Source organism: Quercus suber, unplaced genomic scaffold, assembly GCF_002906115.3.
Source record: "Quercus suber isolate HL8 unplaced genomic scaffold, Cork oak 2.0 scaffold_17, whole genome shotgun sequence".
In the NCBI taxonomy this organism is placed as follows: domain Eukaryota; kingdom Viridiplantae; phylum Streptophyta; class Magnoliopsida; order Fagales; family Fagaceae; genus Quercus; species Quercus suber.
Window position 1 is genome coordinate 2,235,841 of NW_027069482.1, and position 21,347 is coordinate 2,257,187.

General features: G+C 31.6%; 1 protein-coding gene and 1 pseudogene across 1 annotated transcript; both read left to right on the forward strand.

The window, feature by feature from the left end:
• Window positions 1–12,161: 12,161 nt before the first annotated feature.
• On the forward strand, window positions 12,162–17,937 carry LOC112034778 (patatin-like protein 2). The gene is made up of 8 exons (XM_024067596.2): window positions 12,162–12,314; window positions 12,779–12,960; window positions 13,939–14,125; window positions 15,096–15,257; window positions 15,677–15,979; window positions 16,071–16,246; window positions 16,375–16,437; window positions 17,829–17,937. The coding sequence occupies exons 1-8, from the start codon at window positions 12,180–12,182 to the stop codon at window positions 17,935–17,937; spliced, it is 1,317 nt and encodes a 438-aa protein (XP_023923364.2). The 5' UTR covers window positions 12,162–12,179.
• A 184-nt stretch (window positions 17,938–18,121) lies between these two features.
• On the forward strand, window positions 18,122–20,219 carry LOC112034780 (patatin-like protein 2; annotated as a pseudogene).
• The last annotated feature ends 1,128 nt before the right edge of the window (window positions 20,220–21,347 follow it).

The following is a 21,347-nucleotide window of genomic DNA, read 5'->3' on the forward strand; positions in this document are numbered from 1 at the left end:
AAATTCAAATAATAATAATAATAATAATAACAACACACAAATAATGGAGAAAGAATGAAGTTTGCAGGAAAAACAGACCATAAACTCCACCCTGAAATTCAGAGTGGAGTTTATGGTCTGTTTTTCCTGCAAACTTCATTAATGAAGTTTGCAGGAAAAACAGACCATAAACTCCACCCTGAAATTCAGAGTGGAGTTTATGGTCTGTTTTTCCTGCAAACTTCATTCTTTCTCCATTATTTGTGTGTGGTTTTTTTTTTTTTTGATTTTCCATAGTGTTCCTTCGAAACTTTTAACTAGAGGCTAATTATTATTTGCGACAGGTGAACTCATAGTAGAATAAATTGCTGGCCCAATGAGTTTTTTCAAAGTGTTGGTACCTAAACTTAAATTAGGTGGGGAGCTCTTAGTCAAACCTAAGATAACCACTTTGAGATTAAGTGCCCAACCACTCAGCCAACACCACTGGGTTAACTAAACTAAGGTTCATTTTTCTAATATAAGTAATAATCATACAAGTAATATATGTAACATATAACTTTTTGATAGGTGAATGTAGAATAAAAACCTTTTCAAAAAGTAGAAAAATTCGAATATGAAGTTCTTCCATTGGTGGAATCAATTTTAAAATAAGTAATAATCATACAAGTAATATATGTAACATATAACTTTTTGATAGGTGAATGTAGAATAAAAACCTTTTCAAAAAGTAGAAAAATTGGAATATGAAGTTCCTCCGTTGGTGGAATCAATTTTAAAATAAGGGAAAAATTAACGGATTTTCTAAGAGAACTATTTTAGAAACTTTTTATAAGAAGAAAAAAAAAATTTAGAGCATTTTATATTTTTCAAGATAGTGTTATTAAAATTTTCTTAAAATGATGTATTAACAAATACTCTAAAAACACCCATTAAATGACCTTTAAAATAAATTATATATATATTAAAAGATAAAATTTAGCTACAAAATTGGTTGTAGTCTAAAGTTACAACCTTACTCAATAAAATAAACATTACTATATATTTTGAAAATCTAACCATTAAATTGCATATTCTTTACACTCTTAATAGACATGTCAAATTCTCTGTCAATTAGATATTATTTATTATATAATCTATAAGCTTATATTTTAAGCATAATTTTTATCTACAAAAACTAACAATTAAAACAATTTATTGATAGTATAGTTATTGATCTTTAATTTTTTTTGAAATTTTGCAAGCACCGAGGATACAAGAATAAGACATAATCCACTAGTGAAATTCTCAAAATTCACCTCCAATGAAAAAATATTGAGTAAGGTTGTAGACTTAGGCTACAACCAATTTTGTAACTAGTCCTAAATTAAATCATGTAAACTATATATACACAAATAAATAATCCATGAGCATTCCATCCCATTCTTTATATCATTTTCGTTACTCAAATTGTGATTAATCATGCACAAAATTACTCAACAAAAAAAAAATATACACACATTTGTTTTTATATCTCACGGGTTTCCAACCTCTCTCTCTCTCTCTCTCAAATGCTACAATGATTGCACTATAAATGAGTCACGGAAACTTCTTTATTTGACTGTTTAATACTTTTTCTTCTCTCTACTCATCTATTCTTCTCTTTCAGGCTTTCTCTCTTAGGCTTTCCCTCTTCACTCTGCACAATCACATCTCCTTAATTGGACATATGGTTTGAACATCATTGTTGTGGGTGGCTTTGATGGATGTTATTTGCGATGGTGTGTGGTCATTTTGCAAGTATATGCTACATGATCGTTGAAGAGGGAGAAGTCAAGCAAGGTTTAATTCATGGTTGGAGAAAGTGTAACCAAGAATGACAAAGGGTTGATCAACAAGTCATAAGAGGTACATGAAGGTCACAGCTCACAAAGGCAAAGAGGGAGAGAAGAGAAGGAAAAATAGATAGTGGATGGGAGAGAAGTTAGAAAGTGAGGTTGAGGGCAATAAACGACATAGTTTGCATGGGTGGTTATGAATAGCACATTTTTTCTGAAGGTTTCATGGAGGTTGGTAGCAATGGTGTGTTGTCATTGTGAGTGGTAGAAACTATTTTAGTAGAATGACATATTATATTTAAATGGAGACAAGTACATTTAAATGGAGGTGCGGAAATAATTAAGAGTGTGATGTAGATTCCATATTCCATAATAATAATAATAGAGATAATAATATTTATCAATAATAATAATAATAATAATAGGAGGTAGTGTGGGGACGAGGATCCCAAATCTAATTTAAACGGATAGTCAATATTATTTCTGAGGATGTACCTCAGACCTCAGGGATGAGCACTAGTTATGTGAGGCACATAAAGTTAAAACATCAAAAAGGAAAAGAAGCAAACTTGGCACGGAATACGAGAAGGATCAAGAAAGAAGTATAGAAGCTATCCCTTTCGCATTAAATACAAGGGAACCACTCCTCTGGCCACATTAATGAGGAAATGACCATGAATAGTGGTGGCATAGTTAAGATTATAAGGCAAAACTTGCTAGTATGTTCTGGAGGGGACCAGAGTTCTAAGAGGGCAATCTCAGTCCTCCAAGTGTAAGATCTTGATAAGTTGTAGTTGGATATAAAAGCAAGAGGAAGATTCAGATGCAAGAGGAGAAAAAGAAAAAAGAAAAAAGAAAAAAAAAAGAATTTATTCATTTGTAAACCCAACCTCGAACTAGACTCGAGGACTAACACTTGTATTTTTTTTTTTTTCTTAACCAATTCTTAGACTGTGAATTAATAGAAGTGACACCCTTTCTTATTCAACTCTATGATATAAATATTCTGACTTCGCGCACAGGATATCATAATAAGATTTGACTTCCATCTCTAAACAAATTTATTGTGATTGCAAGCAGTAAAATCTTCATTTATTTTCATTTGTTGACTAACTGCTTTTTCGCTGTTACAGGTAGTATTACTATTTTTTATTCTATTAGTTCATATTTGGATGAAACTTATTAGGTTTAGTTTTATGCATTTAGGATTTTTTTTTTATTTTTTTTTTATTTTTTAATATTGGTTGATAAAGGAGTTTAATTTAATATTGTAGATGAATGGCCCAATGAGCCTTTGGTTTGGTTTGGTCAACTATTCTTTAATAATAGTGAATTAGTTTGGAGTAATGATTTCCTAACCTAACAAGGTTGGGTTATATTAAAAATATTTATAACTTGAACCATCCCAATGGTGGTCCAAATGCTCATTAGAGTCTGTTTGTGAATAGTTTATTTAGCTGAAACTGAAAATTTTTTGTTGAAAATATAGGGAGAAAAAAAAAAATTAAAAAATAAGCTGAATAGTACAATGAGACCCATAAATAGTATCAAAAAGTGCAGTGAAATCATGAATAGTAGCAAAAATAAGCTAAAATTACTAATAAACTGAAAATTTCAACCATTCCCAAATGAACACTAAAAGTGTGTATTTAGCCGCAAATTAAAAAGCCAGTTTATTTTACTATTCAACTTATTTTTGCTACTATTCATGGCCCACTACACTTTTTGGTACTATTCATAGGTCCAACAGTACTATTTTAGTTAACTTTTACTTTTATCTATAGTACTTTTAGTAAAAAAATTTCTGTTTCAACAAAATAAGCAGATCTCAAATAGACCCTTAATAACTCTTTTCAAATTTTGAATGCTAAATTAAGGGAGATGGACCAAATAGGACCAATTTAGACCGAATAAGACCAAAGTGGACCGAAAAGAATCGAAGTGGACGAAATGGACCGAATAGGACTAATGTGGACTGAATAAAACTGAATATGACTAAAGTGGACGAAATAGGACTGAAGTGAACTTGATGCACCCAATTGGACCAATGTGGACCGAATAAGACTAAAATGGACCGTAAAGGACTGAAGTGAACAGAATGGACCAAATAGGATAGAAGTGGAGCGAATGAGACCAAATTGGATCGAGATGGACATGATGCACCAAATTGGACCTATAAGACCAAAATGGACTGAAAATGACTGAAGTAGACATAATGGACCGAATAGGACTAATGTGGACGAAATAGGATCAAAGTGGACTAAATAGAATCAAAGTGGACCAAATAAGATCAAAGTGGACTGAAAATGACTGAAGTTGACACAGTGGACCGAATTAGACCGAATAGGATCAAAGTGGACAAATTAAGACCGAATAGAACATAAGTGGACATGATGGACCGAATTGGACCAATGGGGACTGAGTAAGACCAAAGTGGACCAAAAAAGACTGAAGTGGACAAAATGGACCAAATAGGATTGAATATGACCAAATTGGACTGCATAAGACTGAATAGGACCAAAGTGGAGCGAATAAGATCGAATTGGACTGAATAGAATCAAAGTGGACAGATTAAGATTGAATAGACCGAATAGACCGAATATGATCAAATAAGATTGAATAGGACTGAATGAGACTTAATAGAACCGAAGTGAACTGAATAGGACCAATGTGGACCAAATAGGACTGAAGTGGACCACATAGAACCAAAGTGTACTAAATAGGACCGAATAAAGGTGTAACGTGGAAGTAAAAAAGGTGATAGATGGTGACTAAAGGTCTACAAGAGGAGGGAATTTCCCCCCAAAATATGCGAACCTTGTAGGAGAAATGGAGGTTCATTCTTTTTCTTTCTTTTTATTTATTTATTTATTATATTTATTTTTAAAAAACAAACACATACAAAGGAGAAGGAATGAGGTTCAATAGAGTTCATTCATCTAATATAAGTAAGGAAAGAGAATGAGGTTTGTTTAAGTAATAATTACACAAGTAATTTACGTAACATATAACATTCCGATAAGTAAATCTTGAAGAAGAACCTTCTCCAAAAAAAATAATAATAATAAAAATAAATAAAAATAAAATCCGAATAAGAAGTTCTTCTATTGGTGAAATCAACTTTAAAATAACTAAATAAAAAAGTATAGAATTAAATCGCATGATATTCATAGGGGGAACAATACATATACATACACGTGAATTATATTAGGAAAAATATTTCTTGTGATTAATCATGCACAAAATTTAAAAAAAAAATAAAAAATTCTACTAGCAGAGAGAGAGAGAGAGAGAGAGAGAGAGAGAGAGAGAGTCTCTCTCTCTCTCTCTCTCTCTCTCTCTCTCTCTCTCTCTCTCTCTCTCTCTCTCTCTCTCTCTCTCAATTGCTACAATAGATCGACACTATAAATGAGTCACAGAAACTTCTTCACTTGATTGTTTAATACTTTTTCTTCTCTCTCTCTTCGTTCTATATTGTTAGGTTCTAAAAGTTTAGAAGAATTATCAAACTGTGAATACAAACTTGTTTAGGTGTAGATACAATGCTCAAAGTGTTGTAAGTCTGAATACAAGAAAAAGGAAGATGTAGGTTTAGGAAATTCGAAACATGCTAGGTTCGACTGATCGAGATGCGTTTTTGTAGAATTTAATTAAAGCCCAATAGCCCGTTAAGCCCATTAAGTGATAAAGATTTCAAATCTAATTCTTCTAGTATTTAAAGGAAACCCTAAGACATGTTTTGGAAAGACTTTGGAGGTGTTCTTGTGAAATCTAAAAGGTACTATGTCTTCTCCTTTCAAAGTCAATACCGGAATTCCATCTACACATCATTAGAACCGGTAGATTTGAAGTTGCTGCAACAAGATCATATATAGCTAATGATTTAAAGCTTTGAGTGGGATCTTAGAGTCACAAACGTGGGTGTTTGTGTTCAACAAATTCATATAGAAAAGTCCATGGATTCGGAACTGCATGTGGTCTCATGAGTAAATATTACAAGAGGTAGCATTAGATTTAGGGAAAAATCTATTGTAAAACTTCCATTCTATTTAGTGAATTTGTTGCCTTGAGGATAGGGTCATCATATTGCTTGTCGTCTTTACTTTTCCGCACTTAGTGATATGATTGTTTGTGCTTAACTTAGATTTGAATAATAAATCTAAGTAACAACTTAGTTAATTAATTAGGCTAAACAATCTAAGTGCTCAAGGGTCTAAATAAACCAACATATACAATCACATTTCCTTAATAGGACATATGGTTTTGAACATCATTGTTATGGGTGGCTTTGATGGAGGTTTAGTAGCGATGGTGTGTTGTCATTGTGCAAGTCTATGCTACACGATCAAGAGGGAGAAGTCAAGCAAGGTTTCATATATGGTTGGAGAACGTGTGACCAAGAATGACAAAGGATTGATCAACAAATCATAAGAGATACATCAAGGTCACAAAGGACATTTGCTCTATGCATTTAGGATTTAAAAAATAATATTACTAATAATATTGGTTGGTTTAATTTTAGGAAAAAGTTAACTGATGCTCTAAATAAATATATTTTTAGAAACTTTTTATAGAAAAAGGAAAAAAAAATTAATTTTTTTGATAGCTTTTTATATTTACTATAAAAGCTGTGTCAAAATTTTCTTAAAATAGTTTATTAACAATTACCTTAAAGATATCCGTTAACAAGATTCTTAATTTTAATATCATAAAAACATGGTCATCAGCCTTAAAAAAAATTAAAAGCGCCTAAACCAATCACATGTGGGTTGGTTTGGTCAACTATTTTGACAATACTCTCTTCTCATGGAGGCGTTAACGAAGACTTGAGACTTTAAACTGATTTTCCATACTGGTATTGTACGTTTTAAATGAGACCAATGCTCTGTTTAGACAGAAAATTTTTTTAGAAAATGAGTCATTTTCTAAAAGGTATTTTCTATAAAACTATTTCATTTTCTTATGTTTGGTAATTACCTTAAATAAGTTGAAAAACAATCTTCTAACTTCCCTTATTTAGCTTGCTGTGAGATAGAATTGTTTTTCAAAAAAAAAATTAAAGAAAAATAATCTCTAATTAGAAGATAGTTTTCTATTGACAAAAGATAGATTTCCTTTGACTTTTTTTTTTTTAAATACTACTAAATACTGAAAAACATGAAAAACTATCTTTACAAAATGTTTTCCATCAAAATAACCAGAGCCCAAGTTGCATAGAATTGTCTCCAATTGTCTCTTGGGAGACAATGAAAGTTATTCACTTCACCTACCTTTATGGGCTTCGAAGCCCAAGTAGTGCTCACAGCTGATGGATCAATTTTACAATAGAGGTTAACGGTTTGACGAAGCAACAGACCGTTTTATCTATTTCCAACTCTATGTAGGCTTACTGTTACCTCTTTTTATTAAGGATACTCTTTTCAAATTGTGAACAAGGATGATGCTCAATCAAGTGAGAAGTAGAATTTCTAAAGAGAATACTGAACCTTGAGATCTCAAAGACGATGATCAAGGGAGGTCTAAACCCATAAATAAAACAAGGAATAGTCATATCTAAATTGAGAAATGGATAATATAAAATGCAAAACTTATCGGCAACAAGGCAGGCAGAGATATTAACCTTCACATTCAGATTTAATCAAATAACTCACGGTACGATACCAGCCTAGACTTATTCGATGCTTAAGTTAGTGATATTATTTATTTGTGTTCAATAATAATTTTGTATGAAAATTTTCTCATACCTATAATGGTGGAGAAAGATTATAATTTAACCTCCACAACACTTCAGTTAGCCATTTCTAACATCATGAACGTTACGGCCATAATGGGAGATTATTGGTACCATTTACAGAGCCTGCACCTCTTATGGCTATGTGCGTGATTTCTAACAATTACCTCGCAATCCTAGTATTGTGGTTGACAATGGCCTGTAATTCTTGCACTAGCAATAAGATTGTCCATGGTTGCTAGTCGTCTATAAGCAAGTAGATCTTCCATTTTGGGTCATTCATGCAACATTTCTAAATAGATGATCTTTTATCCTATCAGCAATCATATGTTTGAATTCAACCGAAAAATCTATTGTATTAGAAATTGTTTCGAGTTTCAATAAAAGCTTTAATGCAAATTGAAAATTAAGCCTCAATTTTTAACTTTCATGAGGTGATAAAAACACTTTCTAATTTTTGTCAAATAGTAATAAATTGCATGTAAAAAACAGTTTTTGTGCTTGAAAACCCATTTTTAATGTTAACGTGTATCCATGTCTTTAATATTAATAAAGATGGGGTTTAGATAATATCCTGGTATTAATGGTATCATTTGCAATGTCTCTTATATGACAGACAAAATTGGCAAATGCCCTTTTCGAGCAAAATAAGTAGCATTTTGCACTATTTCTTAAATTAATTAAGGAAATGTCCCTCTTTTGAAACTTGATTTTCTCAAAATCAAGTTAAGCCATATAGTGGTGGTTTTAAGGAGCCTATATTGACGTTTTAAGGCCCTATAGTGGCATTTTGAAACTTGAGCTCCATGAACTCGAGTTATAGGTTAAAAAAAAAAAAAAATATTACCTATAACTTGAGTTCAGTCCTTAAAACGTCACTATAGGCTCCTTAAAAATGCCACTATAAGGCTCCATTTTTTTTTAAAACTCGATTTTGAGAAAATAGAATTTCAAAAGAGGGGCATTTCCCTAATTAGTTTAAAAAATGGGACAAAATGTTACTTATTTTGCCCAAAAAAGGCATGTGCCAATTTTGTCCCTTATATGTGGTTTCAAATCCTACCTCCCCCACCCCAACTACCTATTAAAAAAAAAATTGGTATAATTATTAATTTATATCATTTCCTCCTATTTTCATTTTAAATTTTAAAACATCTAAATAAAAGAAAATGATATCTATTCTCTTCCCCTTACTTGATTTTAAAATATTCAAACAAGAAAAAATGATAATTATATTCTTCACCTCTTGTTTGCTTCTCGCTTTGACCATTTACTTTCTTCTTTCTCCAAATTTTCACACACATTTTAAAGTTGATATCTCCCTATTTGAATTCTAAACATATTACTTGAGTCTAGTTTGCTAGGGCATTTCCAGCAGCTTCTCCAAATTTTTGTAATATTTGGAGAATGAACAGTGATATTTAGTTTTTACCTACCCACTTTTTCAAATACACTTTTCAACAGATTTTCTATTTCATTCTCTATCACATTTAAATATTATTTCTTCATTCATTATTTATTCTTTTTTTAACAATTATATTTTATAATGAGAAGTATTATGTTCACAACATTTTACGCAATATTTTCACAACAAAATTTATACGGAAAGTTGTTACTAGTTCTAATTTGAACCCACCACTGAAATTATTTTTTTACTCGCCAATATTAATTAATAATAATCTGTAACTTAAAATTTATTGTGAAAATATTGTGATAGTATTTTTCAATTAGGATTTTTTATTTTTTATATTATTTTTCTTCCTTTCATTTCATTTTCATCCATACACGTTTCATTTCTTTTTTTCTTTTTCTTGCCTTTCTCCTCCACATAAGTGTCTAGAACCCCTTCTTTTATTTTCTTTTTCACCTCAAGAACATTCCAGCATCTCACATTTGCTTCACATCAGAGAGAGAGAGAGAGAGAGAGAGAGAGAGAGAGCTCGTCTGCCTCCCTGCCGCCGGATTTTTTTTTTTTTTTTTTTTTTTTTTTTTTTTTTTTCATATTTGCTTGTTCTGATTCAACTTTATTTTAAGAATTGGATTTTGTTTTGTGTTTGGATTATGTGAGAAATGGAGAGAATGAGAGAAAAAAAGAAATCCGAAGGAGAGAGAAAGAATTGATATAATAGTAGCTGGTATAATTTTTTAAGCAGAAAAATTGATTTGGAGTTGCTACAGTGTTCTCTAAATTGAGAGAAGTACTGTAGCAACTTCAAAAAAAATTTGGAGAATCTGTATGTTTAGAGAACCGGTTGGAGTGTGAACAGTAGTATTTTATCTACCAAAAATAGAGATGCAATGACTGTTGGAGATGCTCTTACTGAGGTATTGTAGCTGCATGCACCCAAATGTAAAATGGATCCTACAAGTGTGTGGGGCCACATTATGTGAGAATCGGCATTCCATGCAATTGTAGATACCCTCTGATTAGCTATTTCAATCAACTGTTTGTTTGTTTGTTTTTTTATTTTTTTAAGAAACAAAAATACACGAGAAGGAACATGGTTTCAACATAAAATACACAAAAGGAATGATACAGGGTCCGTTTAGATACCGCTAATTGCTAAAAATTGAAAACTAAAAACTAAAAACACTATAGCAAAATAATTTTTAAATGTGTGAATAGTACTGTGAGACCCAAATTTATATTGAAATCTATGTTTGGATGATTTTGTGGGTCCGTAAACAGTGCCATAGGACCCACATTGTTTAGCAAAACGCATAGATAGACGCATAAATGCTCTCTATTTCAGCGCAATCCAAACGTTCTCATAGTAAGCTATACTCCAGAGTACCTAAGTATTTTTCAATATACACAACACAATTTCTTAAATAATGTATAACAATTACTTTTTATTTTTCTAAACACAAGATACAATGGATAATACCAAACATCAGATAATATCTTATCTATAAATAAAATTTCTCGTGCTAGTCATTATCTACGTTGCATGAATTATCCAAATTTTCCCCATTTCATGATGTCAGATCGATATTCACACACGTTATTTCATCTGATGGGCATTGATTTTTCGAGCACATGTGCAATTGTTTTGTGATTTTTAGTATTAATATCTAATTTCAAAAATACGAAAAGAAAGCAGATTCATTTAGGACTAATTAAAATCATGCACCGTCATATAGCAAATCATCATTTAATTTTAACTACCAACTAAACTAGCCGCCAACATGTAGTTCATTGCATCTAACCAAGCATGACCTCAACCTCAAACACTACGCGTACGGCAAATACATTATCTTTTGAGGCAAGTGAGACCTCTAAACAACATATAAATGTCATATATATATATATATATACACACAAACCATTAATTAAACATAAACATGAAAGAGAGGGTTTATCTTACATCATATATATGGTCTAATATTATTTGTATAGTTCTAAGTGCATCACCCTTTGCATTTCTTTAGTCCAAATCATCGTTTATGGCATGATCACCAAAGCTGATAAATTCTTTGCCAAAGTGGGTCACCCATGGCGTAATTTTAATAATATGTTTATTATGTACTTGATCTGAGATCAGACTATATATTTCTAAGCTTTAATAAATTAAATATTAAAAAGTTCAGACTATATATATATATATATATATGCATTACTTTACGTGAAAATATTGGTATCTACCCTCAGATTACGAGTCCAAGATGGCAAAGTTCGTCAGACTGCAGATAAATTAAGCCTCATGAGTTCTTTAGGATAAAACCTAATTTTTGAATAGTTAGGTCCCATCCCATTTCTCTCTTTGCTAAATGGAAGATAAAGATTCCATTTATTTTATGGTACTTCCACCACATAATTGAAACGTGTTACGTCCAGGTGAAAAAAATAATCAAATCAGAGTAATGCATATTGGCTATCATATGCTGCTACTGAACCTATTCTTGTAGTACTACTATTAGACTGTTAGCTGGAGTTGGGCTTACCATTACCATTAAGTCTTTTGAATTATGATCAAGTAACTCTAGTTAGAAAATAATTTAATTTATAATATCTCTTTAAAGGATTGATAGCATCGTAAAATTTAAACCATTCATTTAAAAATCAATAAATTCCATGATGAACTTGTACTAAAAATTTTAAAGGGTCTCAATTCTTATATATGATGTTCTAATATGTTGGTTGAGATTGTTACTAAATTTGAAGCGTCCTTTTCTGCCTAGATTAATCCATGATATTCGCAGAGGAAAGACATCATATTTACTTCTTAATTTGTTTTTTTATCATTTGGGTCCAAGACCAACTCTCATAAGAGTGCACAGCTGATCATAAAACGGCTTGTAGTTTGTGGAACTTATATATTGGACAATTCTCAATTTCCCATGTGGTAAAATTCTCAAATTCTCAATTCTCCTAGAAATATATAGACTATGAGATTGTTTGGACTAGAGAAAGATTCAAAGTGAAACTTGATAAAGTGGAGTCTCTTGTTCCACCATGTACCCTTTGACCATTGCATGTTCCCTGAACTTTCATCTTTCTGTAACCACAACCTAAGGCCATAAATAGGTGGTTGATGGATCAAATGTACGAACACAAACTTAGCTTTCTTTGATCTTATTCCTTACAAAACCTAAGGCATTCTTTTATATTGCAACTTTCCGATCACTTGCCTACCATTTTCATCTTCCTCATGGAAAAAACATTGTCATTTCAACTTCAACCCCCTACTTATGGGAACTTGATCACCATTCTCAGCATTGATGGGGGAGGTGTCAGGGGGATCATCCCTGCAACTATCTTAGCTTTCCTTGAATCACAACTTCAGGTATACTTTGCAGGATTACTAGTAGGTGGGGTTGAGTCTTAAATGTATTCAAAGATATAATTACTAGCTAGCAGCTAGGGCTTTCAAAATATTAGTATTACACAATTTCCTGTACTTGTGCAAGAGTATATTATTAAACTAGATTTAAGAAACTAAAACTCGATCATTATATAATAATTTATATATAAGAATGTTGTGAATATTTGCTAGGTAGTGTTAGGTCTTAAAGTATTCAAAGACATAATTGTTATGACTTTCAAAATATTAGTTATTGCACAATTTCCAATGCTTGTGGACGTGCGTATTATTAATTAAACTTGATCCATGAAATAAAACTCATCTCGAATAGAATAGTTGCAAAAGAACAATTTAAGTTAATGTCATGTAAATGTTGAAAAAATATATATATGTATATAATGTTATAAAAGCCATATTGACTATACATAATTTGACAATAATGGTAGGAGTTGGATGGTGAGGACGCTAGACTTGCAGACTACTTCGATGTCATTGCGGGAACAAGCACAGGTGGTCTTGTAACTTCCATGTTAACTGCTCCAGATGAAAACAATCGTCCTCTCTTTGCTGCTAAAGATATTAAGCCCTTCTATCTTGAACACTGTCCCAAAATTTTCCCACAAAAGAGGTAAATCTTCATACTTGACTGCCCTTACATATGTATACACGTATGTGTTAGAATATGGTATCAAGGTCATGTGGTATATTTGCAGTGACGGCTCTAAGAAATTTTTTTAGGATAGTTACTAAAAAATTTAAATTATATAAAATTTAATAAAGTGATAACTTGAATATTTACTACAACTATGAGTCAAGTCGCTAAAGAGAGCAAAATTTTTTGCGATTACAAAGCCGAAAAAAGTATAATTGTTGTCACTATCAAGAAGAACTCACAACCACAATATTTTTTTTTGGTACCATTTTTTAAGGAAAAATATAATTAGAGATTATTTTATTGAATAGGTTGAACAATCTACAAATCTTATCCTTTTGTTTTATAGTAGGCTTTTTGTTGAATAATTTGCTCAATTCTTGTTGTTTGGTCTTTTCTTATTTTTGTTTGATTTATGTTTGTTGGTTTTTGGCCTAATATTTATTGTTGTTATTTAAGATTTAAAAAAAAAATGATTAAGGATTATGTTTGCGGGTAGAATTAATTTTGGAGTAATGCTATGTCCACAACATTTTATAATAAATCTTATGCAAAAAACTGTTATTAGTGGATAAAAAATAATATTAGTACTAGGCCCAGATTAGAATCAGTATACATTAGATTTGTTGTGAAATTATTATAAAAATGTTGTGAATATAGTAGCATTACTCTTATTTTTGTTAAATCCAAAACTTTGTAATTCTCAAGTCAAGGTATTCAAAATTTTTATTAGGGTGGTCACAATAAATTATTTTAGCATACAATTTTTTTTTTTGAAATATATATATATATATACACATTATTTTGCAAATCAGGATGGTCCTGTGACTACCCGGCTTGTATGTAGAGCCGCCACTATATATCTGAGCTTTGTTTCATGCTTTGAATCTTTTGGATTTGTAAATATTAATTAACCAATTAACAAGAGCATTCATATATTGGTTTCAATGGCAGAGGCTTGTGTGGAGCAATCCAAAAAATATACAGATCACTGAGAGGACCTAGGTATGATGGGCAATACCTTCACAAGGTTGTGAAGGAGAAATTAGGAGAGACTCGGCTGCATAGCACTTTGACGAATGTTGTGATACCAACTTTTGATATCAGGCATTTACAGCCAACCATTTTCTCATCCTATGAGGTCTATTTCTCTCCCTTTCTCTTTCCCTATACAAAATCGTCTTATTTGTCAGCGCCATACCACGAAATTTGACCCTCTTGAATTGTTTCCTTCTATAGTCTTGTATTTATTAGTACTGTACAACAATTGAAATTTTGAAGTCTTAAAAAGGAAATAAATAGGGCTAGTTTAGAATAGACTTTAGAGTTTAGACACAGAAAATTAATGAAACTTAAAAACTTTTAGGAAACAGAAATCTTTCATTTTCAATGGCAAGGCAAACTAGAAAAATAGAACAAAGACATTGACTCTGCGCCACTTAATTGAAATAGTATATTAGGTTTACTATTCAAGTATGATGTGGCTAGAACTCAATTTTTTCTTAACTCAATATAGGAAAAAGATATTGAAAAAAAGAAGAAGAAGGAAATATTAATTTCAATTCACAAGTATATACCATGATTTTCCCTTAAAAAAATTGTGTTGCATGGATTTTGAAACCTTATTATTAAATATTGTTCACTAGTCGTCTAGTCCCTTAATTGGAAGTGCATGAAAGAGTCTGAGGAGCTTCTCTTGAAATAAAAAGCTATGGTGAAAAAACCTAATGATTTGTTTGTATAAGTGAATTTAAAGAGAATGATTTGGACTTTATTATTATTATTTTTTTTGATGAATTGGACTTTATTATTTAGTTTCAATGACTTGAATATAGAGTATGAAATTATTATATAATTTTTTTTTTATTGATGAAATTTATGAAGAGAATTTCCCTTTGTTAATAAGTGCATTTATTGTGAATATGTAAAGATGTCATTTCAAATCCATATTATCACGCGTGTTTTTGCTCAAGCAAAATTTTCAAAACTCACATCATCATGTGTTGTTAAATTTATATTAAGCAATTTATGATAACAATTGTTTTTTAGATGATTAATTGTAAATCCTCAAATCGAAACGCAACCTAAGAGAAAATTCTATCTTCATGCAGGTGAAAAACTTCCCTTGTTTGGATGCACGATTGTCCGACATATGCATCGGTACTTCAGCAGCTCCAACTTATCTTCCTACCTACCAATTCAAAAACCAAGATAATGAAGGGAATGTTCGAAAATTCAATCTTATAGATGGTGGTGTTGCTGCAAACAATCCGGTATATAATCATTTAGAGAGATAAAGTTAATTTTAAGTTGCATATTTGACGCTCAACTTTTGACATTTATTTGAAAATCATCCTTATATATCTAATGGATAAAAATTTTTATGTATTGAATTGAATTCATGAAATTGAGGTCACTTTGATAATGTAGAGCTTAGGATATGGCATGAATTATGTTTGTCATATTGCATTTTTCATCAATCAAATGATGATATATAATTGTTTTTTTTTTTTTTTTAATATTGAAAGTAGAGGGATTAATATGAAACATTTTAAAGCATATAGATGATTTTGTAAAGAAAAGATCAAAAGTTGAGAACAAAATATGCAATTTATTCTAGAGTTAAAAGTTTTAACACAAGAAAAGCTAATCTTTATAGTGTTTTTCTTTTCTTTTTGGCACCATGGTCCAGACATTAGTAGCCATAAACCAAGTGAGTAAACAGGTCTTCAAAGAAAATCCTGATTTCTTCCCAATCAAACCCATGGACTATGGCCGCTTTCTGGTAATTTCAGTAGGCACCGGCTCACCAAAGACAGCAGAAAAATACAATGCTAAAAAGGCAGCCAGGTGGGGTACTCTGGGTTGGTTACATCATGGTGGTTCTGTTCCACTAGTGGATGCGTTTACTCAAGCAAGTGCAGATATGGTTGATGTCCATATTGCTGTGCTGTTCCAAGCTCTTCGTTCAGAACATAATTACCTTCGAATTCAAGTAAGAAAATTTCTGGTTTCTCTCTAGGTTTTTATGTTGAATTCATATGAAGTTATTTAGTGTTGACTAGTCTTTTGAAATATGACATTAGGATGACACCTTGACCGGGACAGATGCTTCAGTTGATGTGTCTACAAAACAAAACTTGGAAAAACTTCAATATATAGGAGAAAGAATATTGAAGAAACCAGTATCACGGGTGAATTTAGAGACAGGTTTGTCAGAACCAGTCGAAAATGGAGGCACAAATGAGGAGGCTTTGAAAAAGTATGGAAGAACATGCATGCATACACAAATACACAATTACATGCCATTATATTATATTTATAATCTATATATTATCATAAAATATTTCTCACAATACTAATTTCACGTAAAATTTTTGTTACTTACAGGTTTGCAAAAATACTCTCACGAGAAAGGATGCTTCGAGATGCAAAATCTCCACACACGAAAAGGCACTTCTAATGCCGATTACTACATCAGATTATTAATGATCTCCAGTCTATATATATATATATATATTAGTCCAAAAATGGTACCTTAGTTACTCCTGCATAGAAAGAAAGAGAGAAAGAAATGTACATTTATTAATTCCAATGATTCTTTTGATTTTTTTTTTGGTTTAAATTTCTGACTACTTTGTGTGTACACTGTACAAGTTGACAAGAAAAAGAATTCATTATTCGTTTATTCTTTTATGTTATGAAAAAAGTTAGCTGAATATATAGATTTGAAAGTTTGATGCAAACGCTACAAATAAGAACTATTTGTGATTTTTTTTTTTCATTAAATGTGTAATAAGGTGAGCTATATGATTTTGAAGAAGAGCACTACTTCAGAATCTTAATCAAGTCCAAAAACAAAAACATAAAAAAATATAATCAATGAAACCGAAATTAATTTGTGAACCTGCAAAGGCATTGTGACTCGTGAGCAAAATCTAGATTTTAGATAGTTTCGATTAATTTAATCCAATCTCACACCCTGTTTGAAAGAACATACTAGAAAATAAGTTGTACCAAACTGGCACTAAATTAACATTTTAGATTTGGATTTACTATTAATTAGATCTTATTTAATAAATTTAATATGTAAAAATACATTAAAAAATGACTATAATTTAAAACTTAACCAAAATTTAGTAAACTATATAAATATTTTGAAACTTATTATTGTGACGAGAATAGGAATTTAGATCAAATGTTTAAACATATCAAAATGAGTAAAATCTTAGTATACTTAGTAATATATACAACCATACCTATGAATTGCTCAAAACGAACCTTAAATGACCTAAGAAATGTGACCCAATGCACATCATTATGAATTGTATCTTTCAAAACCAGTGTAATCTAATAATTGAACTTTCTGCATTCCAATCATCATAGGTTGCCACTACTTGTGGAAAAAATCCATATTTCAACTAGTGATTAAAATGTTTGCTAATTATTGAGCACAACAACTAGACATTTGCCCTAGAGTGTGCACATGGACACTTATGCACTACAACTTGAGATTGAAAATCAAGAGAATAATGTTAGAGACGCCTAACTTTTTTATATAGTCTCACACCAGTAACATCATTTTATTATATATCAATCATAACATATCATCTCCACTGTTGTAAAAGAAACTATGAAAAATTTTATATCCCTAGACTTATTGAAATTAAACCAAAAAACAGTCATTGGATAGGATTTTTATATCCAAAATATTTACCACCTTAAAATTCCTTTTTGCTAGATGATGAAATCCACTAACCACATTGCCATTAGGATATCACTTCACCTAATTCTTCTTACCTACAATTCTCCTAGATTCTCAACTACAATTCCTGTATATGTAGCGTCTATGATGCAATTTCTTCTTTGCTAAAGCAAGATCACTACAAGGAAATGGAATCCTCTGGTATTCCTGACAATGATAAAGATAAATATCAACTCAAACCATATTGAAGAAACCACTATGTATGCATGTGGTCCATATTACAGCATTATTAGTCCCATAAAAATGATGAAAATGTTGATTTCTAACCAGGGGTTGAAAGCTTAAATGATTATAAATAGATTGGCACTATGTAGTTTCCGGCAGCAAAATTAACCTCCTAGGCCCATAATTATATTCTCATCCCAGTCCCTTATGGAAAAAATAATATCACCACTGCGGCCTCCAACACATGGAAACCTCATTATTGTTCTTAGCATTGATGGAGGTGGAATAAGGGGGATTATTCCAGGAATCATTCTTAGCTTCCTTGAGTCTGAGTCACAGGTTACAATATTGTTATATACCAGCCAGTTGGCACATGTATCTATGTGCATAAATTTGAAATATTAGTTTTCAATCTAAAGTTCTTATTTAATAGGAAAAAGAAATCAATCATTGGTAGCTTGCATAATTGTTGTTGTTGTTGTTGTTTTTTTTTTTTCCCCAAAATAAAAAATGGGTTTGATTATTAACTTTCATGAGTTTCATCCCAGTATAGTCACTTACAAGCCAAGCGTGTAGATTAACTTCTAGAAGACCATTTGACAAGCTTGAGCTTTATAAAAATTGACTAAAGTGGTACTACATATAAGTTATTCAAAATAGTAATGGCAATTAACACATGACTATTTTTTTCACATGGAAAAAAAAAAAAAAAAAAAAAAAAAAAATCATTTTTTACCTTATGGTGCTGAAAATTGATGGCCCCGAAGCTAGAATTGCAGATTATTTTGATGTGATCGCAGGGACAAGCACAGGAGGTCTTATGACTACCATGCTAACTGCACCAAATGAAAACAAAGCCCCATGTATGTTGCCAAAGACATCAAGGCCTTCTATTTTGATAATGGACCTAACATTATTTTTCCTCAAGACTGGTAACAATTAAGCCTCAATGTTTTTCATGCTATCACTATGTCTTGTTCCATATTAAATAACACTATACTAATCTGCTTAAGCAACAGTTCTCCATTTGCTCAAGCAACAAAATTGATCAAAGCCATAACAGGACCAAAATACGATGGAAAGTATCTTCATAGCCTTCTGAAGGAAAAACTTGGGAATACTCAATTACACCACACACTGACCAATGTGGTAATCCCAACCTTTGACATCAAGCAACTCCAGCCAGCCATTTTCTCCAGCTATGAGGTCTTCAAATTAATCCAAGTTTTTAACTTTACCTGAAATTAATCCAGTCGAATGAGAAGGAACTAACACTTCACTTAAACAAAAAAGAACTTAACATATATTTGTATCCATGCCTTAATTAGGTAAAGAACCATGCACACTTTGATGCTTTACTTTCAGATATATGCATTGGAACCTCAGCTGCCCCAACATATATATTTCCCTGCCCATAATTTTGATACCGAAGACTCAACTGGAAGAGTGAGAAAATTCTATCTTATTGATGGTGGTGTAGCTGATAATAATCCGGTAATAAGTTTAATATACGTCACTTTTTTTATTCTATTAGAAGTCATACTCTCTTAAACATCAATATCATTGTCTAATTTTCATATGATTCTATAGGCTTTAATCACCATTGGTGAAGTGACAAAAGAGATTAACCGGGGGAGTCCTAACTTCAGTTCCATAAAGATAGCAGATTATGGTCGATTTCTTGTTCTATCAGTAGGAACTGGTTCAACAAAAGTTGACGAGAAATACACCGCCAAAGAAGCAGCTCAGTGGGGTAGATTTGGGTGGTTAACTAGCGGTCACTCTGCCCCATTGGTGGCTGTGTTCCTTCAAGCAAGTGCTGATATAGTGGACTTTCACATTTCTGTTGTTTTTAAAGCTCTCGATTGTGAAAATAACTACCTCCGAATTCAGGTAATAATTAAACTTAATAGTTAATACCCATGTTGGCACATTAATATGAGAGTGATAAATTAGTTACCTCTTGTTCTAAAAGTTTAAGTATATCGAAAAAGACAACTTTAATCATTTAACAATTATTTTAACATTGACATTTCAGGATGATACACTGAAGGGAGAAGTGTCTTCTGTTGATATTTCCACCAAGGAGAATATGGAAAATCTTGCAAAAGTTGCAGAAGGATTGTCACGCCCCAAATCCAAAAGGATTCACAACATGAGAAATCATCTCAAAGGTACCTGTAAATTTCTCCTTTTTTTGACAATTCAAACTGTAAGAGATCTCTCTTTAAGCTCATTTCTTTTCCATAGGATAAGAATATATAACCACACTAAAATCTCCACATTACAAGTCAGAGTTATATAACACATTTATAAACAATAACTAAAAATTTTATGTCTCTACATGATACATAAATATATTACAAAACTCTAAATGATTTAAATAGAAAGTCCCAATGTTCTCTAAAATATGCAATCCCAACAAAATTCTTAGGCTAACAAACCTCAAGAGCCCAACTTCTAATAACATTAACTACTACTAGCTCCCTTAAAAACAACTAGATCAAATCACCAACCATTAGTAATGTATGTCTCCCAATTCAACATAAAACTCCAATCACTACTGACAAGGCAAGCTCCATTCTCATGATATAGCTAATTAATTTGTAAGACTGTAAAAGATTGGGATGAGCTAAAGCCCAGCAAATAGCATAATTAATGGGGGTGGAGGAAATGCAAGTTTCATTTTCAATAATAATAATATGATATGACAAGAATGATTGAATAATGAAACACAAAGTTTCTCAAAGTAAATACCTTGAAACAATATACTATGATATGTGAGCACTAACAATATAATTTCCAAAGTCAATAAAATCTAACATACGGTAATTTATCACAAATATACCACACTACCACATAGAGTGGTCAGGGGATCCACCCATTCACAACTAGCATAATATTGTCTTCTCTGGTATGCAGACTCTTAGACCCATGGACAGCAGTCTCACCCATATCCTTAACGTTTTTCTCTCTCTCCATGGGCAGTATAGAGAGCACATCAAATAGGACCTCTCTTGCATGTGGTCTCTTGGCCCCATGTGTCACACCCCAAACCCCAAAGGGTCAAAAGTATGAAAAAGACATCTCAAAGAACTTGTAAATTTTCCTTTTTGACAATCCAATCCACATAAATCATATCAAATTACCAACATCAAGAATTATTATAATAATTTCATTGAATATACTCTCAAAGTAAGTCAGACTTTAACCAATAATCACAAGGACCATTGGCCACAAAAGAATAGAGGTTTGAATAATTAATTACATATTATCAGCTTGTCCCATCAGTGGAAATAACGTCACAACCACTTTAATATACAAAAGAATGAGTCAAGCCTATTCTAAGATGTACACCATCTAATATACCCATTACAAAAGTTTCAGTCTCCATTAGTAGTTAGTCTAACTACTATTAGCTACCAAAAAGTTG